Source organism: Tympanuchus pallidicinctus, unplaced genomic scaffold (genome assembly GCF_026119805.1).
Source record: "Tympanuchus pallidicinctus isolate F22 unplaced genomic scaffold, pur_lepc_1.0 scaffold1, whole genome shotgun sequence".
NCBI lineage: Eukaryota > Metazoa > Chordata > Aves > Galliformes > Phasianidae > Tympanuchus > Tympanuchus pallidicinctus.
The window spans coordinates 101,546,205-101,570,090 of NW_026294618.1; the positions used below are offsets into that span (position 1 = coordinate 101,546,205).

Below are 23,886 nucleotides of genomic sequence, written 5' to 3' on the forward strand. Positions count from 1 at the left end.
CTAGACTTGTAGCTGCCCTGGGTGTCTGGGTGTTATTCTGGGCTGGGATCCTGGGCTCTGTACTGATGCTGTCACCCAAGCAAGCTCTCTGTGACTCCTTTGCAGAACGTATTTTTTGGAGATATGCATTGTTGTGCAGCAAAAGGGCTGACAGCCTGATCTGTCAACTAACAGACTTTCTTCTTTGGAGAGAGGTTGAGAAGTGGGAGAAGTCATGTAGCAATCCTTTGGGATACATTGGTGAGTTTAAGGTAAGTTTGCATTTGATACACATGGTCGTTCTGATCAGTGTTATAGCTTCAGAGGGCCTGGGTTTGGTACTGAAGTATTTTTTTAGTACATTTCCATTAAAAGCTCACAGGGTACATCTTACAACGAGGTGTGCTATGCAATATATCACAAATCCTGATAAAAAAAATCTACTATATAAGTGTATTTTGGTTTGTTTCAGGCACCAAATTCTGGTCCTAGAACTAAGAAATGAGAGTGCAAATCTACAAGAACCGCAAGCCCCAAAAGAAAGACGTATAAATTCATGACTTAAAATCATAATGATACTGTGTGAATTTTAGGAATCTATGAATGTAATACTTTCCAAAAAAGCCTATCTGATCCTAAGGTCATATCTCTGTTTTTTCTGCTTCCTTGCTGACACCGCGAGCGACACCTGGAGGAACATGGGACCAGTGAGCTAGCAGAGAAGTGCTCTTGCACCTTGGTCACTGTCTGTGCCAGTGTCAGCTTTGGACACAGAGATGGCTGCTGCCTGAAACGAGCAGGTTTCCTGAGGTAAGTGCTGTCGGAACTGTAGTGCCTGACCATTTGAAAGACACTAAGCTTTACCAGACCTGTGGAAAGGTGTGGATTGATTGCCTTATCTCTAATGAGAACTGAGTCAAGCACTAGCCTGTGTTGACTCAATCTAGACATCATTAGGGCTTGCTAGGTATTGTTATTGACATCAAACAAAACAGATAACGTGTTGCACGGTTCTGTCTGCTTGATCTGGGCACATCCATGCTTGTACATTTCAGGTAGATGCAGGTAGGAAAGTGCTTTGTGTGTTGGTTAACAGGCTGAAAGACAAGACCGTGTTGTTCTGCTATCACATGGATGGCTTGGGTTGTGTGGTATCACTGTTTGAGAGTCAGCTCATCTTACATAAGTGTGAAACGAGGTACTTGAGAATCAAATCTCTGCTGTCTTCCCATTATGAGCGTTCAGATGGACATCTGTATCTCTTGGGAGTTTCGTGAGCTGTGATCTGCATGAAAAGAGCTCGGCAAGTTTGCAGCTTTGCTGCTCTTGCGAGTTCTCACACCTGGGATGTCAGAGTAGAGCTACCTCACTAAGGAGGATACCCGTAGTTTTGGGCTGTGCAGACTGCCAGGCAACTGGAATTTATTCCCACATGCTAGAAGTTACTGTCATGATATTGAAGCTAAACAAATTTGTCACCAGATGAGTTGCAAGCTGGTTCTGAAGCCTAGCACCTATGCAGAGCCACTCCAGAAGAGCTCCCCAGGACTGCGATCAGCAATGGCTGTCACCGCTGTGTCACAAAACACACAGTCAGGCAGATCGGATTCTCTTGTTGCAGTACGCTGCCGTTACAATTACATGGAGGTGCTTAAGCCTACTGGAGTTGGAGGAAGGCCTACAAACATTCGTAACTCGACTCCTGCAAGCTGAGCAGGTTCCAACCAGCACTGGAGTCGAGGTTACGCTCTGCTCCCCTGGTGCCGCAGCCTGAATTCTCTCGGGTAACGCGGCGCACTGCTTGGGAGGAGGATGCCGAGCGGGAGCAGCCGCCGCTGTGGCTGCGCTGCTGGGCTGGCAGTCAGGCCGGCTGTTGGCGGTGCGCTGGGTACATCGTGCGGCCACGGAGGAGAAGTGCAATTTCTGTTTGACCTCTTCCTCGGGCTGAACCCCGCCGCTGCACGGCTGGGCAAGCGAGCGGTGAAGCGCTGAAATTACTCAGCTGCCAGCGCTGGGGTTCGTTGTTCTGGCCTTCGGTGTTGGCACCAAAATAGGAATCGCTGTTTTCCCTCGGTTCTGACCCGTTCCGTCCGCCAGCTGCAAGTTACATTTTCAGGAGCTTCTCCAAAGTCGGGAAGGGGAAGCGGCAGCTACTGTTTGTAGGACAGGTCTAGTAACAGTGCAATAGAGGCTCCGCGACCTAGCCGTGCGTGTGAGCGAAGTGCTGTAGCTTTTGGTAAGCTTCCCACCGCTTTACGGAGCTGAAGCGCCAGAGCGGCGGGCGGCGCTAGCGGGCACCGCCACCTCCCACGGCCGGGGGAGGGCCGCGCCGCTCCCGCTGCGACGTAGCGATCCCGCGCAAGTCGCGCTCCCATTGGCTGCGACGTACGGAGAGGAGCGCGGCGGCGGGGCGGGGCTGCGGAGGGGCCGCCGGGGCCGCTGCTCGGTACGTGAGGGCCGGGCCGGGAGGGGCGGGGAGCCGGGGGGGTTGCGGGCGATCCGGGGGCAGCCGGGCGGTGTGCTCGGGATGGGGAAAACGGCGAGAGAATTGCCGGGCAAACGGAGCGGATTTGTTCAGGCGTGCGGTCCGGAGGTGCCTTTCTGCCGGTCCCGTGCCTGTGCGCTTTCTTTGGGCGAAGCCCCGCGGTGCCGCGCAGCGCTTGGAAACTGGGAGAAGTACGGCAAGAGTGTCTGAGGGGCTCCGGGGGGCTGGGAAGGCGGTCATTGAAGCCTGCGAGGGGGCAGGGCGGATGCTCGATGACGGCATGGGGAAGGCACGGCGAGCACGTGGGCCGAAATGGGCTCCGGAATGTGACCGCTGTACCGTCGGATTTGTCGCCGGGTGGGCTTTGTGCACGTGGGGTCAGCTGGGTTTGGAAGAAGGAGGCCGACCAGACCGTCACCCCTCCCTGGCACGCACAGCAGGAAAACGCATGGATGTGGGAGTGTGGTCTGGGCCTTTAATGGATCCTGTAGGGCTGAATGGGGATCCTGTAAGGCTGGCAGGTCAGCAGCAGCGAACCTTGGGGTTCGGCCCCTGCCATCCAAAAGGCAAAAAGCAGAGGTTGAGCGGGTCCAGGAGGAGCCGTGCTGGTGAAACAGGCCTTTGTCTGCCTGTCGCTGCCGTGCTGAATTTAGCTGCCCTGCAGCCACAGCAGCGATCATGTTCCCAGCCTGAAGGAGGACGGCAGCACAAAGCCTCCCCGGCCAGCCTCTGTGCTCCCAGCACCCTGCTTGTGCCCTGAGGTGGGTTTCTCTGGAGGGAGGAGCGTTGTTGCCTGAAGTTCTGATCTTCCTGAATCTGCTTGGACCCAGCTAAACTAATTAGTGAGCAGTGAAAGCCGGCCACAGTTTCAGTATCAACTCTGAAGTCCTGGGAAATCATAGAATCCTTTGAGTTGGAAGGGACCTCTGAAGGCCATCTAGCCCAGCTCCCCAGCAATGAGCAGGGACGTCCACGCCTGGATCAGGTTGCCCAAAATTGCGTAGCTAAGCACCAAGATTTAGGGTTTGTGGCTCCCTCTCTCTTCCTCTTGTTTTTCTATATACTGCTCACTTCTGTGTGGCTTCCATCTCAGGTTTTTTGCATTTGTCCCTTAAAAACCTCAGCTTTCCCCCCAGCACGCTTCAGGGCTCAGCCAAGCTACTACGTGCTCTGCGTTCTGATGAAAGATGTCCCAGTTGGGCCCACTGATGGCACACAACCTCATTTTGAGATAGACTGACTGTTAATTCGGGAGAGGACCAAGCCTTGGTGCAGAACACAGGTTTGCTCTTGGGCTGTAAGAGCTTTAGTTGCATTGTGCCTGTGTGCTGTGCCCAGAATCCAGGCGTCACTGCTCAGGCAGGAAGGCCAGTTTGCTCTCCTCTGGGTTGCACTTTGATGCACCAAGGTGTGATGAATCATAGGGTGGTTAAGGTTGGAAAAGACCTCTAAGATCACCAAGGCCAACCCCCACCAAGTCCCTCAGTGCCACCTCTCCACAGTTCTTGAACACCTCCAGGAATGGTGACCCCATCTGGGCAGCCTGTGCTGATAGAAGCCAGGGTGCCCTTGGCCTTCTTGGCCCCTTGGGCACACTGCTGGCTTTGCTATAAAATGCACCCAACTTTTTCACTTTGCGTGGAGATGAGGGGAGGTGAAGAGCATCTTTTGTTGTGTGTTTCAGAGAGCCCGAGACGCAGTGGCATCACTCAGAAGTTCTATGCTGATGGCCCTGGATGTGGCAAAGTCGCTCTCTGAAGCCTCGCTGAGCCAGAAGGCCAAATGTTACAGAAGGTGGGACTGCATGGACAGACAGACGGACTACCCAGAATTGGCCAGCAATGTGCACCAGCTTTTGGGTGCAGAGGGAGCCAAAGCCACCCTGAACGACACGGAGAGCCTGGCAATGAGTGGACGTGGTGGTTTGGCTACTGGTGTTGCAGCACTCACATCCAGATTGCCTGGAACGAAAGCAAACAGCCTGGAGAGACGGCCGCTGACCTACGGAGCTGACCACAGTGGTGATTCATCTCGTCTTGGCCACTGGTCCTTCCTGGAACAGCAGCAGGTGAAGAGGGTTGTGCTGACCTCTGTATTGCCAATGGGCCCTGGTGAGATGGGGCCTTGTGAGTCTGGGTCCTGTGGGGTGGGAAGGAGTATGTGTCCTGGGGAGCTTTCATCTCAAGGGGAAGGAAAGGTCTGGAGGCAAAGGACCTTGTCTGATGTGACACAAAATCCTGTAGCACAGAGCACTGCATCTCCCAACACCACATCAGCTGTCATGCACTCGAAAACGTGCTGAGATAAACCCAAAACACCGTCGCCCCAAGCAGGAAGGAGAAGCTCTTGGGTTTTAAGTAGTGACACTGTTGCATTAAACGTGCAGCAGTGGCAGTGGGTGCTGCTGAGGGGGGCAGCTCCCCTTCTTCTCCAGCGGTGTGCTGGGTGCCGGCACACAGGCTGTTGCCTTGGTTCCTGTGTTGCTGCCCTGGAGCTGGAAGCTGCTCAAAATGGAGCTCCTTAAGTAAGTGTCTCTGGCTGCCAAGTGACTCATGCAGCCTTCCAAGTCCTCGAGATGCCTTTCCTTAAAAACAAACCCTGTCCAGGCCTGAGGAGCGGCGTGCAGGCGCACTGCTGGGACAGAGTTCATGTCAGTGCTGCCTCTTGGGGCGGAGCTGGGGCTGGGCTTTTATCTCTGCGGCCTGGCTGCACAAAGGGGCTTTCTATCTGGGCACAAAGCACAAGTATTATGTACCATTCCCCATGCATCAGAAGTGTTTCTCCTGGTTCTTTTTACTGGGATTTCCTGGTGGTGCGGGAGGCTTGTAACATGGCTGGGGCTGTAAACTGAGCAAGCACGTGAATTAGCTTCTCCTTTCTTCTCTCCCTGGGTCCTGCAGAACTCCACAGAGGAAAATGGCACTGCCAGCATCCATCACATCACATCCAGGCACTGGAGCCAGGCACCTTGGTCCCCGTCCTCCAGCCCCCTGGAGTCCTTGCCTCAGCAAACCCTGCCCAGCCCCAAGAGCCCCAGGCAGAGCCGCTCCAGATCAAGCTTCTCCACTCTCTCTTTAGAGGAAAACAGCATCTCTGAGCAGCAGGAAGGGAGGCGGTCCCAGAGCTCACCAGCCAGCCTGGACACACCTACTGCAGCCACCTGGGAGCTGTGCCACCAGCCGGGTGTGACGGGAGGTAGGACAACGGGAGGTAGGACAACGGGAGGTAGGACAACAGGAGGTAGGACATTACAGGCACGCAAGGCCCTCAGCCCCCTGCTGCGTGACTGTGCCGCCATGGAGCGTGTCAGGAAGATTTCCTCCTATCAGGCTGATTACTGGGCATGCGCCATACCTGATTCATTACCCCCATCCCCGGATCGTCAGTCTCCCCACTGGAACCCCAATAAAGAGTATGAAGACTTGCTGGACTATACATACCCGCTGAAGCCGAAGTACAAGCTTGGGAACGTGCCGGAGCCTCTATTCCATGACTCAGGAGTAGATCTGGACAGCTTCTCTCTGTCTCCTGAGGGCACTTTCAGATCCACCAGCATCTATGGCCTACGTTGGCAGGATCAGGGAAGGAGAGAGAATCGGCATCAGGGGGCTGTGGCTTCCACAAGGAGATATTCCACACCAGTGGCTGGAAAAGCAGGCAGTGCGGGAGCTGTCTCTCACTACGAACCTTCTCCCATTGCAAAAGCATCCTTGGCAAGGAGCGCTTCCTCTGCTGGCACAGCAGGTCCTGCTGGAGGTTTTGCTAAGGGTTTAATGTTATCCAGGTTAGCCAGACTGAATTCATTTGATTGCCCTGATGTGGATGGGGGAAGCTGGTGTACCAGGAATCCCTTTTCCAGTCACAAAGGAAAGGTGAAAAGCGCTGAGAGGTTTCTGCCTACAACACAAGTACTCCCCTTGACAAGGGAGTGGGACGGTGATGAAGAATTCCTTTCCCTGCCTCCCCGGCTCCGGGAGCTGGAAACGTTGTCTCAGATTTTGTCTGATCTTTCCTTAACTATAAGGACACCCAGGCAAAGCCACTGGGACCTTCCACCTCGCAGCAATGGCCCGGAGACCCTCTCGTCCGAATGGGCTCCTTTTGGAGAATTGGGCAGCAGGGACCTAAGGGAGAGAACTGAAGGCCCTGCTGGGCTATGTCACCCCTACGGCTGGGACAGTGCTCAGCCAAGCAGCAGAATCAACAGAGAGCCTCTGCACAGACCGCATCTCCCTGCCAGCAGCAGGGCTGTCCTGGAGGGGACGCGCCTGAGCAGGCTGCACGCTGCAGGCTGTCCCACAGAGGGGGACCAGTGGAGTGAGTCCCTCGCCCAGTGCGTTAAGGTAGGCTGAGACCAGGGACTGAAGCTTCTTGTGGGAAGGTTTTGCATGCAGTGTAGGATTATAGAATCGTTATGATTGGAAACACCGCTAAGATCATCATACCAAACCTGACCTCCATGGTGCAACTTGGTCATTCCCTTTTGTCCTATTGCTGTTACCTGGGAGAAGAGGCTGACCCCCACCTCAACCCAGCTTCCCTTCAGGCCATAGCGAGCTCTGAGGTCTCCCCTGAGCCTCCTCCAGACTAAACAGTCCTCGTTCTCTCTGCTATTTCCATTTATCACTGCTCTTTGGGGCTGTACTTTGCTCCTGTGCTCTCAGTGCCTCTTGTCTGGTGCTCGGTCCCTGGCAGCTGGTAGGATTTTGTGCAGGGTGGCTCACCAGGGCAGATAATTTCCTCAGATGGAGCAAGAACCTCTGGTAGTGGGGAGTTCTGCGTCCTCACATTTCTGCTCACTGGGTTATTCCTATTGGTGGTTTGAGTTCACCTAATAAAAGCAGTCACAACTTTTGGGGAGGGCTGGGAAGTCGGGGCAGCTGTGCTACAAACCAGGGTAAAGGGCCTTACCTGGAGCTGTAACATGGCCTTGCCTGGGGTGTATGAGGGCTGTACCTGGGGTGTACAGGGCTGCTTGGGGAGCTCTCTGTACCCGGAGCAGCAGCACGACTCCCAAACGGAGCCCAGCAGGGCTGGAGTCTTCAGAGGGAGCAGAGGCCCCCAGGCTTTACACAGCATCCTACAAAAATAATCCCTCACTGAGATGCTTTAAATATAAATGAAGGTACTCAATTGAGAGAGAAAAATCCCCTGGGGAGGAGCAGCTGCAGATGAACTCCATGGGACTGGGTCGCTGTGAGGAGGAGGGCAGGGAGCTGGCGGAGCAGCAGCTGTGATTTGTTCCGCAGGTGTTTTGCCACCAGCTGGAGGAGCTCATCTGTTGGCTGTATGATGTGGCGGACGCGGCGGACGGTTGGGTGCCCCCTATGCCTGATGCTGCCAGCGTGAGGGCGGCGCTGCACCGTTATGTGGTAGGTATGGCCTGGAGCACACGGCCACGCTGGGGTGGGTGCTGCCCAACACGCTGCTGAGCAGCGCTCCCCTTTTCTCCCCAGGAGTTCAGGAAGGACGTGGCTGACCACAGGAGCCTGACAGAGAGCGTGCTGCAGCGTGGAGCTGCTCTGCTTGAGTGCATGGCCTCCAATTCGCCAGGTGAGCAGGAGCTGCTGGGTGGGGGTGGAGGGGATGGGCGCTTCTGTGTGGCTGCATGTGGGTACAGCCGGCCCCCCAGATCCCTGGCAGTTGGTGGGCAGTTTGCTGTTGCTGTGAGAACGGAGGCAGATGTAAGAAAAGGACTGATGCAGAGGTGTATCTGTGGCTGGAGGTGCTGTGGCTGCCCCGTGCTTTAACCTTGCTCCATGCCGTGCCATCCATCACAGTGCTTGCTGTCTGTGTGGCTGATGCACATCCTGTGGCCAAAAAGTCTTTGTCTGCAGCCACCAAAGCTGTCTTAATGGTCTTCTTTTGCATTCTGCATGAAGGACTCCTCTGAGAGCCCCTATTTTTGTACTTTCAGTCTTACTCTGCAGCTTCCTATGTCACATCCTGCTGCCCTTGTAACACTGCATCACAATTTGGAAGGGGCAGACATGGACTCCTTCAGTGAGATCTGACTGTCGGTTTCCTTCAGAAATCTGTCTGGGGCAGGTGGAGCTCTATTCTTTGTTCTTACAGTCATGTTAATAACTCCATTCATGCCTTCTGTTTTCCAGCCTTAAAGGACACGCTGGGTTTGATTGAGAAGCAGTCAGAGGAGCTGGAGAACCACGCAGAGCGCCTGTACCAGTCGGTCCTGGCTGCTGTGGGTCCCGTGCAGGGGGAGAGCAGCAGCAGTGCACAGCAGGCAGCAACTCAGGCACCAGAGGCCCAGTGGTCGAGCAGGGTAAGGGGAGAGGGAACACTGGTACAGAACAGTGATTGAGGGCTGTCACTGAGGAAATCCGGTCCCATTTCCCTCAGCCAGTTGAGCTGTCAGTGGGAATCCTTCTAAAACCGTGTCCTTATGAAATGACTGTGGGTGCCAGCATGGAGCCTGACTCCGTGCTGGTGCAGCTCCTGAGAGGCACAACTTGGGAACTCCTTCATCCCCCAGAGCTCTGTGACCTCGCACGTTGCATTTCTGAACATCTGTTCAAGTGGTGAAGGGGAAATAAAGATTTCCAGAGCTTTAGAAGAGGGTAACGCTGCACTGCAAAGCTTTGTATTTCTTAAAGACACATACTGCATGCTCTCCAGAGTGTACGTGGAGGTGATTGAGGCACGGTGTGGGTTGGTTTTGTTTGTGTTTGGATTGCAGCCACTGCCCGAGATTAAAGCTTTCTGTTTCATTGCAGGTGCTGCCTCCATCAGAGCTGAGCTTCGTCAGCCAGGCTCAGGAGGGCTGAGCAGTGACTGCACAGACAGCTCTGCAGGGATGCCACTGCTGTGCTGGCCCATTCGGTTTGGTTTTTACTGTAGCCACAGAAGGGCAAGCTGTGCAGCAGTTGTTTGGCTCCTGGTATTGCTGTTATTGCTAAGCTGGGAGCTCTACGAGTGAGGAATGTTCAGCTCTCCACCTCCTTCTTTGTTTTATTGGAATGTAGCTTACTCCTTTATTGCAGTGCTCTGTCCCGCGGGGCAGGAGCGCATTTTTTTATCTCAGTAATCCATAGTGTGCAGTGCAACTCACACCTAAGTAAAGTTGTGTGATTCTAATAGCAGTGTTGTGTTTGTGCCCTTCAGAAATAGGTGCTGGAAGCCAAGTAGCAGCAGCTCCTTCTGGTTCTTGGGAGCAAACTCTTGTTTATAATTATCCTTCAGTGCCCACTGAACTGTTCTGTTACGCATAAATGCAAAGAGCCAATACTCTGAGTGACCTCCTGACAGAACAGCAAGCAGGTTTGTGCACGAGCTGCTTGCACCATGCTGGTCCCCCTGGCTGAACAGGACTGTGCCACCCCCCTCTTACAGCTCCTCTGTATCAGAAAGGGGCTCTAGAGCCTTTCTGCAACAAAAAAGGGTGTGCTTGGAGCAACTTCATTAGGTAAGTAGTCAAAAAAAGAAAGTTACAGGCTGTTGGTACTTGTAATTAACCTTTACACTAAATAGCAAGTCATGTTCTCTTGCAGAATACATCATTTCCTCCCATTCTTACAAAGAGAACAGATACAGCACATGCAGTGCACAAGTGGAAGGCAAAAAGTACAGTTACACCAAAGCAGCCAGGAGTTCTAAATAACACATTGGTCTTTGTTTAATACTTTTCCAAGTTCCACCTCAGCACTCAGTGTGGCTCCTGCAGCAGGAATCAGCATTACCCCAGTGCTGGTGGAAGGAAAGGCTGCTGCCTGGTGGCCACCACTGGCAGGTTCTGAGCACAAAGCAGTGTGCTGGAGCTCACAAGTGAGAGCCCGGGTTCAGCAGGGGTTGCCTTTAAACCTGCTCTACTCTCCACCTGCTCCCAGCACCAAACAGTGCCAGCAAACGAAGTCGTGACTTAGGAAAAAAAACCAAAACAACAAAAAACACCAAACAACTGGTGTAGGCCAAGTTGGTTTTGCAATGCTTTTATTACTGTATATATTAACATTGTTTTGGATATTATGTAGCAGGCATCTCAACATTTAAGTTCATTTGTGCAGTTCTCTGAAGGGAAGATGTTTTGCCCTCAGTACACCTTCTGGGTCGCTTCCTGATCTTAGCAGCACTCACTGCTCCCGTGGCTCCTGCCCTCAAGGAGGAGCCAGTCACATTATAATGAATTATACCAACAAGCACATCTCTAATAGAAAGCACATCACTTTATTGTGAAGGTCTCAAGTGGAAGAGTTCAACTTAACCATGACAATACTTTATGTATTACAATTGCCTGTTGATTGATGCAACTATGTTGAAGAAAGCTGTTAGCCAAAGTCCCCCCCCCAAAACAAAAAGATCAGAGGATATTTGCACCAATTTTAGTTTATACCTCACAACATACCTAGGCTATATTCTTACTACCACAAGGTGTATTTACTACTAGGGGAATGTTACATGGTCTTTCAAACATGAGACTATTTACAGAATAGGCTGAACGTTTGAGTTTAGATAAAGCTGAACAATTTTACATGTATAGGAAGTGTTATAGGCTAGCTTTCCTGTGGCTTTTAGCTAGACATCAGGCACTAATGACTTGATTAGCTCTGTACAACAAATCACACGCTGCCCAAACCTCACTGCTGCTGGTTAGTTCCACGCTGGGTGCAATAGAGCCTACCGGAGCAACAGCCTGGCGTGGGGCTGCCCTGTCCCCACTGCATCCTTCTGGTGCCTCTACACGTAACAGAAGAGAAACTAAGCTGTTGCACGAAGAAGAGTATTAATTAAAAGAGGATGGAATTAACAGTATATAGAAAAGACGTAATATACTGGTAGAAAGTCATACCACCTCAAGGTCACGCTGAAGTCACTCACGTTAGGGCAATACCGCTCCTCTGCCCTCACACCAAGCAGGCAGATGCCCTACGTGGAGTCCTTGAGAAATAAATTAAGATCTGAGACTAAGCTGGGGAACTGCAGTACATTCAGAGTGCACGACGCCTCCGCCAGCACCGGGGTGTTCGTGGGCCTGGTGTGTGCCTCCAGCACTGCCAGAGCTCAGGCTTTTGGGGCACAGCACAACGTTTGTCGCAGGGAAGGAAGGTCTCTGCTCTACTACAAGGTCTGAGCCATGGCTGCACAAAGATATGTTTTGTGCACAATGCAAGCCTCATTTCCCCTTTAGCCAATACAAATTAAGACAATATTTATCACCATACAGTTTGATATTACTTCCAATAAGTACAATATTTATTAAACATTTCTTCAGTTTTGTTACATATTGTGCAACAAATTACAATATTCTGCAGCCACAAATTATATGCAGAGAGTATGAAGAAACTATTAATCAGAGATAGTGTGATCTTTCCATTTATAATTCTACAAGAAGGAACTAGCAAATCAGATCTTACATATATCTTACTAAATTTTTATGCATGGAAACCGACAGACACTGTTGTGCTGTTTGATACAAAATGGCTGAACTTCATCTTCAGAAGACTAAACCTGACATCTAAACATGCCAATAGAAACATCAAAACAAAAATACATCCTAACCAACCACAGGAAACAGTCTGGTATCAGGAAAAGCAACAAGGATTACACGTTTATAAACCAGCACACAAAGGTTTAAAACAGTTCTGAAAATGAAGTTAGCTGTCTTGAGTCAAGGGAATAAAAAAAGTCAGTATTGACCATTTACAATCTCTGACCTTTGTGGAGACGGTAAGAATCTGTTGTAGTGCAGCTACATACAGTACAATTCAGGCAATTTTTTTTTTTTTTTTTCACTTGGGTTCAGATTGCAAATTCATTGTTGTGAGACAAAAGGGGGGAGGCAAGTTTTAGCAGCAACCTCCACTAGACTGCTTGACTGGAGTGCTCTGAATTTTAACATTGGACTTCTCTGCACCACCAGCTGTCGCTCCAGGACCCATTCGTTTTTTAATCTCAGCAGCCATGGTCATGAAAGACTGTTCTACATTTGTGGCGTTCTTTGCACTGGTTTCCAAAAATGGAATTCCAAGAGAATCTGCAAATTCCTGCAAATTGAGAAACAGCAAACAGTGAGCTCACGTACAGATTCATACCTCACCTTGCTTCCCAACGCAGCTCCGTACGAGCTGCAAGTTCCCAGACCACGAGCCCGCTCCCAAGCCCCAGCCTGCTGTGCACCTAAGCTAGCTGCACGCAGGGCACACTGCCACCTGGGCACCGAGGTGCTCCTCTGCCCTACTCGGCTGCATCTGTGACCCAGAGCAGCGCTCGGCCACGCAAGGATATCACCAACATACCTTTGCTGTTGTATAGTCTACTACTTTCTTTGTGGTCAGATCACACTTGTTCCCCACCAACAACTTGTTGACGTTTTCACTGGCATAACGGTCTATCTCCTGCAGCCACTGTTTTACATTATTGAAAGACTCCTAGGAGACAAGAGAACTGTAAGCAAGACCCCTCACCATGACAGAGGTCAGCACGACTCGGTAATGACTGGAAGAAGATGAAGAACAGCGTACTTATCAGCGTGCTTCACAACCACAAGGGACAGAACTATAATGCTGCTGTATTTATCCACAACACAGCACTCCCCTGATTATCTCAGGATAAGGAAGTCAACACAGGATCTAGAAACTCTAGAATTCATTGCTCCAAGCCCTGTACAATCACTCTTCCTCCCTTGCTGCATTTCCCCCTCCACCCCTTTGTATTTCCCTCCCGGAGTGGCCAACATACACCATCAGGGACTCCTCCTCCTCTTCCTGTAGCAGAGAGAAAAGGCACACAGCTGAAAGCAGAACCACCCCAGGTATTAAGAGCACCAGCTATGAGGTGCAAGCCACCTTGTCGTAGAGATGATGGAGTCTCTGACTCCAGAAATAGAGAACTGCCACTCAGGTTAGTACTGAGCCCAACTGCTCCTTTTCTATCAGCTCAGGAAACTCGATGCCTCCAAAGAGCCCTTCAGGCAGTGCAACAGCACCAGTAATCTTCAGAGATGCACAGAAAACACTGGCTCAGTTGTACACTGCACACACTGACATTTCTTTCAAATTCCAGTCTTCATTGCAGACCAAAGTTCAAGTACATTCAGAATATCAGTAACTCAGACTTTCTGCTGCCAAAGGCAGGCTGAGAAATATTCACACAGAACAGTTACCTGCCCAGATCTTAGCTTAAGCCTAGGATACCACAGCTTTACAGTCATGTACCCAAAGATCCTTTTATTTCTGTGTTAAGCCCCAAAGCAGACACATATGATAAACACTAACAGTCAGAAGAACGTGCCACTCGTATGCTTAAGAAATGCCAAGTTGTTGAAATCCCGTGCAGTGCAAAAAGCATCAGATTGCATTTATTTACATACCAGCCTAGTGCAGTCCACGTGGGAAAACACCAGGCACAGACTCATCCCTTACCTGATCTGTAACATCATACACAACTATGATGCCATGAGCTCCTCTATAGTAACTGGAAGTGATAGTTCGAAACCTCTCCTGCCCCGCTGTGTCCCACTGCAAGACAAACAGGACCAGTTACTGCAGTGTAGAGTTACACAGCCTTGTGGAAATGCAGCTTGGCTGATGGGCCATCCAGCTGCAGGCATAGCCAAGTCACAACTACAGAGACAGAAACAAACAGGACTCAAGATAATCAATGCTTTAACTGTGAAGCACTTCAGTAGGTGCTTTTCCAGAACTGCCCGTTCATTTGGCTTTTGGACAAGTGCACTAAAGTTATCTCAATGAAAAAAACATTTCACATCCTTTGGACCTCAAAGGAAACTACAGTGCAGTGGTGAGGAGAACACATGAGCCAGAGCTTTAAAACCTGTTAAGATCAGACAGGTGTGGGCATCTTTTAACATCACCAAACCCTCCGGCTTCGTTGGTACAGGAGCTGCAAAGGTAACCTCTGTTAAGGAAGGCTATGCTGTTCCTGACTTCTTCCCCTGCCAGGGCAGGAGCAGCTCTCACCCAAACACCGCTGGGTCACATCATGAGCAAGGCTAAGCACTATTAAAAATAGCCAGACTCAGAGACAGATGTCAGGACTGACAGCATTCCTGGCTCTGGAGGTCTGCAGGCTCTGCCACAGAGGTTTCCGGCTGTGCACCAGACTGCTGCTCCACAACACTCAGCCTGAAATCCCTGAGTCACTGCCTGCCCATCCTGAGTGCCTCTGCTGGAGCTGGAAGCAATGGCTGGCAGGGATTGTGTGACCTTGCACAGATATTCATTACACAAGTCACCGTTTCGGAGTGCTTCAAGATTAGAGGAAAAAGCTGCCAAGCCTCTTCCCCTGCTTCTTCTAAGGGAAAGGCCAAACAACCAGAGAGCAGTCAGTGCTAAGTTGGGCAAACCAGCTAACAAGCATTTGTGTTACTTCCTCCTTTCAGATGCACGAAAGCACACTTCCAGCACTAAACAGTACAGACAGCTGTTAACAGCTGCTGCAGAAATTGGGCATCCGGGGCAGCAGTGTGATGCCCTTGCACAAATCCCTGCCAACTACTGCAGAACGAGCCCAGTTTTGATGAGAACACATGAGCACAGGATCCTACCCCCCCCTCAGCTCACTGCCCACCGTGCCTTGTAACACTTCAGCTTTCTTTGCTTCCCAGAGGAAGAAAAAAACAAACACAACAACAGGTCATTTCCCCCTTTGGGCCAGCAGGCTTCATCAGCATCCTTCTTTAGAAATAGGCAATGAGAAGTCTTGTTACAATTGCCTATCCTCCTGGTACAGGGAAGAAACCATTTTATCATTAAAATATAATCTAAGTACTGGTAATCATGAAGGCAACCATGCTTTAACAGATTGATGTAGCTAGGAGTTCAGAAATACTACTTACTATCTGAAGCTTGATTGTTTTCCCATCTAGTTCTATAGTTCTGATTTTGAAGTCCACACCAATTGTGCTGATGTAACTTTCTGTGTACGTGTCATCCTAGGAAAGAGTGAACAGAAGTCAAGCCAGCTGCCCTTCTGCAGTCACCTACTTAATTATGCAACAGACAAACACCATGCACACAAAGCTACTTAGTCCTCCAGCAAAAAGCAGTCTGACCATCCATTACAAAGTCCAACGGTTACCTGCACCACTTCAATCAATATTTACACTTCAGAAACGTAGCAAAAGTTGAAAGCATGGCATAAAACAAGATTTATGTGCCACAACTAGTTAGTAAAATTCATTTTGAAAACCAGTACAACATTAAGTCCTCATGAACCATAGCTTAAAAGACAGCTTTGCTCGAGTTGGCAAACTGAGGAGCTATTTTAAATAACCATGATGGTCATTAAAATGCCTCAAATTTTTACCTTCCTTGGAGGTTCCTTTACCTGTGACACAGCAGCTATCTCCAAGAAGGTAAAGGCTTTGCCTCAGTCACACTCCACATCTGAATTTCAGATCCTTTGGTTGCTAAGGCAGTTTAGAATTACAGCTTGGGCTCCTGTGTTGAAGTCCCCTGCTGCACAGTCTGAGTAAACACAGGAAGCCAATGGCAGCACTGGTTTAAGAGCACACACAGCTGCTCTGAGCCCCCAGCTGCCCTTAGGGAGCACAGGAACCTTGGGCTCACTGCTATGTTCTAGAGATTGTGAGCCTACTGGCATAAAGGAGCTTACAGCCCTGAAGTACCAGCAGGATGGAACTTTGGGTAAAATATGCCACAGCAGCTGGCACGAAAGCATGGGATTTCTTTGGGTTGTGAGTGGAAAACACCTCAGATAATACATCTGCCTGAAGAAGCAGAAAGTAGAAATAAAGCATTAAACCTTTTAGAATGTGACATTTATGTCCTTAACATTTCAATGCTCAGGCAGGTGTGTTCAAAAGCCTGTTGCTGCTTAACCTACACCAGGAGCACATGTAAGAGAATGCTGTAATAACTCCTTGTGTCAAGCAAAATAAAAGCTTAGTAGAAAGTCACATTTTCACAGGAAGAAGCTACTTAGTTACAGAAATATCAGGTGACACAAACTTGAGCTGGTTATCAAAAAGAAAAGTTGACAATTCATGTGAAGACAAAATGTATTCAGAAGCATCTGCAAGAAAAACAGGCTAGACTGATCTGGGAGTATTGCTCCAGCCCTGGTGTCACTTCCAATCCACTGCCTCCAGCTCCAAGAGCAAAGCAGGTTACAGCAAGTGCTCACTCTGCTTTTCACATTACCCTGTCCTCCTAAAGCAGCACTGCACATCCTGATAGTTTCCACACGCGTGATGCTGCTGGTGCACAGCAAACCACCACTTCATGCAGGTAGCATGCAGCACAGCAGGCTCCTCCCAGAGCAGATGTCTGGGCAGGAACTGCCACCATTATCTGCAATAGTATCAAAACCTAGCATTAGGATATTCTCCCTCAAGCGAAAGAGTGACAGTCAAACTTAACTGCACATCCTCAGCATCTGTCCTTATAGCTTGAGGATACATCAGCTAGAAACAAGTGCACAAGACAGGAGAACTTTGGAATACTTTGATTATGGCTAGGTATTAGACAGACATCAGTCCTTTCAAGCAGTTCTTACAGCAGATAAATTCTTCTTAAGTATCCAGCAGGTTTTGTTTTGCTTTCCCATAAAGTTTAAGCACAGTCACTTACTGCAAACCTAAGTAGAAGGCAAGATTTCCCAACACCGGAGTCTCCAATCAGAAGTAGCTTGAATAAATAGTCACTGCAAGAAGAAAAAACAGCACTTAATGAAAAAAGCCATTGACACAGCCAAGTTCATTAAAGCAATATAACATATCTGACTGAGTAAAATTAATTCACTGCTAGAGAACAGGCACCTACAACTCCAAACTCCTTCACCCAGTTTAGACGCTTTCACAAGTCACTCAATTTGCTTTGTAAGGGAAGTGCGAGGTGCATGTTCTGAACACAGCACTTCTGGATAAAAGCATTTCTTCCTAGGAAGTTCCACTGAGGACACTGGCCTATCAGCAAGGCAAGACAGCCCTGCTTCAGCCCTTTGTGGTCTAGCTAAAGCTGAAACCACACTTCCCAGTTAAGTGCAAGCCTTGCTCTTTGGTTGAGCAACTGCAGCAACAGATGGCAGAAGTAATAGTTCTGGTGGCCAGCAAGCTTTCTTCACATCATTTTTAAGTCAAAGGCCCAACACCACTTGTAACTCCATGAACAGCTGGCTAAAAGCAAACCAAGCCAACGGAATACACAGTGTTAATAGCTTGTACACCTAAATTAAGTTCAACAGCCTGCTAGCAGAAAATGAACACTTGCCTTCTGCTGCAGACTTCACAGCAGAGTGGCCACGTACTCTATTGGTCTTCCAGAAAAGAAGGAGAATGAAAGCCATTGCTAAATGGGAATGTATTCATGCTCAGGTGTGACATCCACACATCTGTGCTCAGGAAGGTGGTGGCATGATGAGGACCACCACTCGCAGCAAGCAGGTTAGACTAACTCACCCTAGGCTTGTAGCACTTCAGCCCCATGCTGCCCAGAATGATGTCCTATTCTCATTTAGCCACAAATTTACAACAGCTACGTGTCTGGGCCATGTAACCAAATGAAGATAAGACTCATCCAAGTGCCAGAAGCCACTTGTCCCTGCCTATTACTCCCCACCACTGCAGCAACTCTAGCTGGCAGCAGCATGCATGCATCCTCAGCTGGTAGCAAACAAACAGCTGGTGAGCTGTTCTGCTCACATGCCTGGGTGACCTGCCTTCTCGCTGGTCCCAAGCTGAAGGAACTTGGTCAGCTGAGACTTCCACTCACCCTCATAGTGCTTCTGGTTTGTCTCTAGCCTTGAGAGAAGAAAATGTAACAACTAATCTTTCAGAAATGCATGCTTCCTACACATCATAAAGCAAAAAGCACTCAAGGTATTTCAAAAATCAAAGTCATCTAAAGGATATTCAGCAATTTATGGCGACCACAACTCACTACCATCAAGTCATGTAGTGACATGAAGCAAGACCGTTTTAGTAAAATGACAGTTACTAACCCAAATAGTTCAGGGGAGAGAAGTTTGATTGCACACACACAGCCCACTTATCTCAACAGCTTCAAGACAGATGAAGAACTACTGCTTACCAGGGCCACTATTACTGCCAGCAGCTCACACTGCTGATCACTGCCAGGACAGCAGTGACAGGCCACTCACAAAGCTGGCCTATCTGTGAGCTGACCCAGCAGCACCCCATGCCCCCACACCCTTTGGGACAGCAGTTCCATGTCTTGTAGGCCAACCTGCAAAAGCTGCCACAGCAATGAGGTGGGAGTTGAGGACGCCCTGCTGAGCTCCATCACAAGATGAGCTCTAAGCCTGACAGCGAGCCAGCAGGACTGCACGGGCAGCCTTACTGCTTCGTCAGTGCTCCTCCAGCCACCTCCCACACCCAGGAACTGAGGCAGGAGTTACCCCCCAAGCACCTGCAGTCAAGCACTGAAGTCTCTTTACCCCCACCAAGGATTTACTGCCCTGGGAGCAGCAGAGAAGAGTGACATAGGCTGGAGGGTGAGGTGAAGGCACGCAGCTCTCAGACCTGGCCTGTAGTTCAACCTATCCCTCCTTCTCCATGATCACAAACTGAAGCTACAGCTTCCTCAGCTTTCAAGTTTTACAATACATGTTGGTTGTTAACTTGCTGGCAAAGCTTAAGTTCCCTGCAAGACTAAATTATTACTTCTGGAAAGCATTAATACAATTGAAAGTATGGGAGTCTGCAGCATGCTTGTAATCTCCTTAAGAACAGTATCATATGAATATTACCACTGTTCTCACTAAAACATTGCTGCTAATGTTGGGAGAAAAGCATTAATTCCTTCTTAGTGCAGATAAGGCCCCAGTGAGAAGCCTGTCATCAGGAAGATGCAGGTGTCCTCAGCCCCCAGGCACCACGTGGCCTTCCCTGCCCTCCTCCTGGTGCTCAGGGCAGCCACCAGCCACCTCTACCTTGCTATTAAGTCTTCTGTTTTACATGCAAACATTTACCATCCAAAAGCTCTCACAGCAGAAAGGCTCTCACAGCTTACCCAGCACTACTGCTAAATTAAAGCAACAGGAATCCAAAAGCCTTAAATACTGCTTTGGACACCTTTACCACTAAGGCCTTCCCGACTTCACTCTATTTCAGAAGCAATCCGGTGCTCACAGCAGCTCCAGCACTGTTCTGGCCATGGCTCCCACCCCAAAAATGGGTGCTGTGTCACAAACCTACTTTCACCAGATCAGCATGACTGAAGCTTAGACCTGTGTGAACTCAAGGATAACTGAAAGCAGAACCTTGCTGCTTAGGTTCTCAAAAACGAAGGTCACTGCATGCATAACACCCAACTGCACGCTGCATTTCTGGGTACTTTTAAAACATGAGGTGCCTACATACAGACCTCAGGAACCAGATGAGCAGTGCTACAGGGGGCGTGATGTTACACTTGTAACAGTTTAAAACCAACAGAAATGAAAACAAACCACAAAGCTTTACTGAAGTCTATTTCCAGACTGAACTCAGCTGATGGAATAAACACCTTCCACTGCTCTCATGTGTCCAAGTCACACAGGTTAATTTTGGTGTTGGCTCTGAAGTGCAACGACCATTTCTGAAGCTACTGAGTTTTGTTTTCCAGGGCTGAAAAGTTTGGTCACTGGTTCTTTGGGCACAGAAAGCCCTAGTGAAGCAGGCTGAGCACAAGGAGTACAGCTTCTCCACATCACTTCGAGATGGCATGAATTCAGACTGATCATTCAGCCATCTCTCATTATGTATGTAAGCAGGCATATTTAGCTGTTAAACAGGCATACTTAGGTGCTAAACCCATACCAGACAGCACACTGGAGGAGGATGCACAGCAAGGCAGGCAGGTACAGCAAGTACAAGGGAGGCTCTTCCATCCTCCCTGTCAGGAAGAGGACACACTAGATTCCTGCCAAAGAGAAGGGCTGGATAATACTAAGTTCAGCCGCCTCTTGCAAAAGAGATCTCCAAAGAGAACTGTCACATCTGAGTGGAGAGTAGCACTACCACAGATTCTCCATGCCATAAGCAGGAAGTTCAGGACAGACGAGGCCAAAGTCAGACAGAATGAGGGATCTGCTTGCCTACGATACTGTTGTTCAGCCAGCTGAAAGTGTCCTTTCTTTTCCTAGTATCAGGAAGGTTTTATCCCAAAACAGACAAGACAAGGTAGACATCCATCCCCTACAGGGAACTGCTGGAATCAGCTTTAATCACTGCTGTCAGCTGCAGGGTTATTGCAAACAGACACAGCAGCCTCCAATTCTCCGTCTTTGTTCCACCATCCAAGATTTGCTGAAGAGGAGCATGACTGCCACTGATTACCCTCTGCTTGTGGAAGCAAACAGGATTAGAAGACAATGCTACTCTGCAACACATACTGTGGTTTACAAAGGTTAGAACACGTGACTCCAGATGTCTCCAGCAACCCAAAGCTGTCACTCAATCATCATCCACCAAGTTCCACCATACTAGATGAAAATCCCACACAGGTATTTGGTAACACCTCTGAATACTATAAGCAAATGTATTCCACAAACATTTCCTTATTCTCCTTCCGGCTCCCTAGCATGAAATCCAGACCTGACATAGCACTCAGCAGGATGAGCTCCCAACACTGCTGACCTGCTCACCCTGCGGCGTTCACACCAGCCAGCCTGCTGCACACAGCTTGCACAACAAGTAGGAAGCACCAAATCCAGTAAGACCTTGACACTGAAGTCAAGATGGACACTTTGCTTACTTAAACACCACAGCGGGGGAGGAACACAAAGGAACACAACCCAGCACTGCCCAGACAGATGTTTTGAGAACGTGGCTTCACAGACACCACAGCGACATCTCAGCCAGCCCTCCTTCACTCAGAGGGAGCAGCACACTCACTAACCCACTAAGCTGTCTTGGAGCACCAAAATTCCAAGGAAGCTCCCAGAAGCATACAATCCCTGCATGCTCTGACACCATGCTTCTAATTTCATGACATTTTAAATAAACCAAATGAAGACTGCAAGTCTTTTTCACTAAAAACATTATCTGACCCACTGACGGCTGATGGAGCTCTGGCATGCCAGGGAAGGAGGGTGTGGGGCTGTGGTAAGGAAATGAACATACATTACAGGCAAGGCGCTGCTAGAAAGACAAACAGACACCTGCACCTGTTGCAGATGAACTATAAAGAAGAATGTTCTAGCCCTATCAGTCTTGCTTCTGGTTTAATATTGATCAAAGTATACCACAGGGGAAGAAAATATCTGTCATCTCACTGTACTCTTCCCATCTCTTATCCTCATCCGGCAGAGACGGCCCTGTCAGGAAGTGACACTTTAATATCACAAGTTAATCTTAAACTACAGCCTTTCCTCCTCAACCCGCTTTCAAGAGCTCAATAGCTCTTGCCATCAGGAACAAATGTGCTCTGCAGAGAACAAATCTCCCACAGAATGTTCGTTCAACTTCAGAGCAGCATTCAGTACCTCTGTGTAGAAAACCTTCCTCTGTATCAGCTGAGAGCCTTTGCTAAGGCCAGAAAGCTATGGGAAGAACATCCTCCTCCCCCAGCTCCTCACAGCCCAGCCTAGCACTCCGCAGGGAGCCTCTGGATCCAAAGTCTGCTGGTGCATAGGATGAACTCAGGTGGGGCCTTGGGAGCTTTCATGGCCATAAAGGCACCCAGCACTTCTTGTCTGCTCATCCACTGGCTGCATCCCGCTGCTGTTTTCATGTTTCCTGAACCTACACTAGCAAGCTCGTTATGTAACTTTGCCAAGATGTAATCTGAGTTGCTGGCCGTACCTCTTGGTTTTCACAAACTATCTCAAACTAGATGATGACTACTTCGCCTTCTGTTTCTGTTCGCTCTTCAGGTGATTTAATGGGCACAGAGTGCTCGCAGTCAGGCTGCCATGTTCCGGGAGCACAAACCATGGTCACACAAGCCAGCACTGTGAGAAAAAGTAAGCTCCAAGGCTGAAATTGGTTGAGTGTCATCTGGAGCAGCAATGCCATCCAACGCACACAGCTCAACACCAGAGCCACTCCGGTTACATCAGAGGGCACAGCAGCTTTGTCATCCCAAGCCGGAGCACTGGCAAAGCCAATGTCAGGGAAACAGCCCTAAAAACACTCTCCAGCACTACAGCAGGTTTCAAAATATTTTTTTAAGCTCTTCCCAAATCTCTCCTCCTGTTCCTCGCGAGAAGAACCACGAGTAGAGCGACTGTCCCTGCGGCCCCACGAGGATGGTGGGGGGGCACAGAAATTGCTCTCACCGCCGCCAGGCTGCGGCAGCCCCGGCCCCGGGTCGAGCCTCGCTCCCAGCGGAGAGGCGAGGAAGGGGGGTCGCACGGACAGACCGCGAGCTCCGGCAACCCCCCGGAAAGCCGCGCCGCCTTCGGGCTGACGACGACCGTTTCATTACCGAGCCCCGGCGTTGCAAAACCCGCAGAAGCTCGAGGTGTTTTGCAAGAGCCATGTGACACACACATGACTCGCGGCTAAGCGAAGGGCGGACCTCCGCCTGCCGAGCCGCCGGCCCGGATCGGCTTTCACAAAGCGCCGTTCCCCCGCAGCACTCCGAGGCCCGGCCGCGATCGCACTGCGGCCCCGCCGTTCCGTCCCCGCGCACCGCCCGCCGCGGTCGCGGCGTTCCGCCGCCGCCCTTCGGCCCCGTGGCCGCGCCCCGTCACCCGGCGCCGCGGGGAGGCCGCCTGCAGGAAGGCCCCGCTCCCCACGGCCGTCCCGCTGCGGCCCGCTCGCCCCCGCCCATCCTCTCGCCGCCGTCCCCCGCCCCGCACTCACTATTCGGGGTTCATGCTGGACATGTCCGTGGGGCCCGCGGCCCGAGGGACGGCGAGCGCGCTGTGAGGGGTGGCGGTCGCGGCCTGGCACCTCCCGCCACCGAGGCGGGCGCTCCGCGGATGCAGGCGTCTAACGGCTCCCGCCTTCTCTCGGCGCTCGGCTCGGCCTGCCCGTCCGCCGGCGCCCTGCCCGCTCCGCGGCCTCCGCGCTCGCTCCTCAGCCCAAAATGGCCGCCGGAGCCCAACCAGGAAACGGGGCGGCGTCTTGCCGAGCGGCGCTTACATGGCCGGGGGGCGGCCACGAGGCACGCCGGGAAAGCGAGTCCGCGCCCCGCCCGCCGCCCCGCGCGGACGGCGGCAGCACAGGGGGTCGGAAGACTCGCTTTCCCGGCGGCCCCCGCGGCGGCGGCGGCGCATGCGCGCGGGCAGGCCTTTCTTCCCTCGGCCCCGTCGGCGCGGCGCGGCGGGCGGCGCTGCGCATTGGCCACCGAGGAGCCGGCCGGGGTGACGTCGGCGGGCAGACGTGGCAGCCCGGGCGAGCCGGCTGGGCGGGGCCTGGCGGGGCGGGGCCGCGGCCTGCCGAGGCCTGGCTGCTGTTGTGGCGGTGCGGTCGCGGTGCCCATTGGGCCGGTTGGCGATGGAGCGCTATCGCGGTGCTGGCACACGTGTTCCCGCCGACG

The 23,886-nt window shown here is 50.9% G+C and overlaps 2 protein-coding genes across 4 annotated transcripts; one reads left to right on the top strand and one right to left on the bottom strand.

Moving 5' to 3' along the window:
* Positions 1-100: 100 nt before the first annotated feature.
* Positions 101-12,321, top strand: CEP68 (centrosomal protein 68). Of its 3 annotated transcripts, none has more exons than XM_052699176.1 (7): positions 101-789; positions 4,149-4,532; positions 5,365-6,807; positions 7,714-7,836; positions 7,921-8,017; positions 8,578-8,747; positions 9,199-12,321. In XM_052699176.1, the coding sequence occupies exons 2-7, from the start codon at positions 4,185-4,187 to the stop codon at positions 9,247-9,249; spliced, it is 2,232 nt and encodes a 743-aa protein (XP_052555136.1). In that variant the 5' UTR covers positions 101-789; positions 4,149-4,184; the 3' UTR covers positions 9,250-12,321. The 3 variants fall into 3 exon arrangements, with proteins under 3 accessions (XP_052555136.1, XP_052555128.1, XP_052555145.1); XM_052699168.1 differs by lacking the exon at positions 101-789 and adding an exon at positions 2,341-2,425; XM_052699185.1 differs by lacking the exon at positions 101-789 and adding an exon at positions 3,057-3,225.
* Positions 10,395-23,445, bottom strand: RAB1A (RAB1A, member RAS oncogene family). Its single transcript, XM_052699333.1, has 6 exons — positions 23,208-23,445; positions 17,032-17,104; positions 15,276-15,371; positions 13,840-13,935; positions 12,715-12,846; positions 10,395-12,462 (listed from the first exon to the last, which is right to left on the bottom strand). Exons 1-6 carry the CDS (start codon positions 23,228-23,230, stop codon positions 12,265-12,267), a joined length of 618 nt encoding a protein of 205 aa, XP_052555293.1. The 5' UTR covers positions 23,231-23,445; the 3' UTR covers positions 10,395-12,264.
* Between the last annotated feature and the right edge of the window lie 441 nt (positions 23,446-23,886).

What these genes read in the sequence shown, in the direction of transcription:
- CEP68 (XM_052699176.1), top strand. Translation starts at nt 4,185, where the DNA reads ATGCTGATGGCCCTGGATGTGGCAAAGTCGCTCTCTGAAGCCTCGCTG. An exon ending in CGGCGCTGCACCGTTATGTG is followed by an intron (nt 7,837 to 7,920) that starts GTAGGTATGGCC and finishes TTTTCTCCCCAG; the next exon opens with GAGTTCAGGAAGGACGTGGC. An exon ending in CATGGCCTCCAATTCGCCAG is followed by an intron (nt 8,018 to 8,577) that starts GTGAGCAGGAGC and finishes TCTGTTTTCCAG; the next exon opens with CCTTAAAGGACACGCTGGGT.
- RAB1A (XM_052699333.1), bottom strand. Translation starts at nt 23,230, where the DNA reads ATGTCCAGCATGAACCCCGAATA. An exon ending in GCCTTCTACTTAGGTTTGCA is followed by an intron (nt 15,372 to 17,031) that starts GTAAGTGACTGT and finishes ACTCTTTCCTAG; the next exon opens with GATGACACGTACACAGAAAG. An exon ending in TAGACTATACAACAGCAAAG is followed by an intron (nt 12,463 to 12,714) that starts GTATGTTGGTGA and finishes CTCAATTTGCAG; the next exon opens with GAATTTGCAGATTCTCTTGG.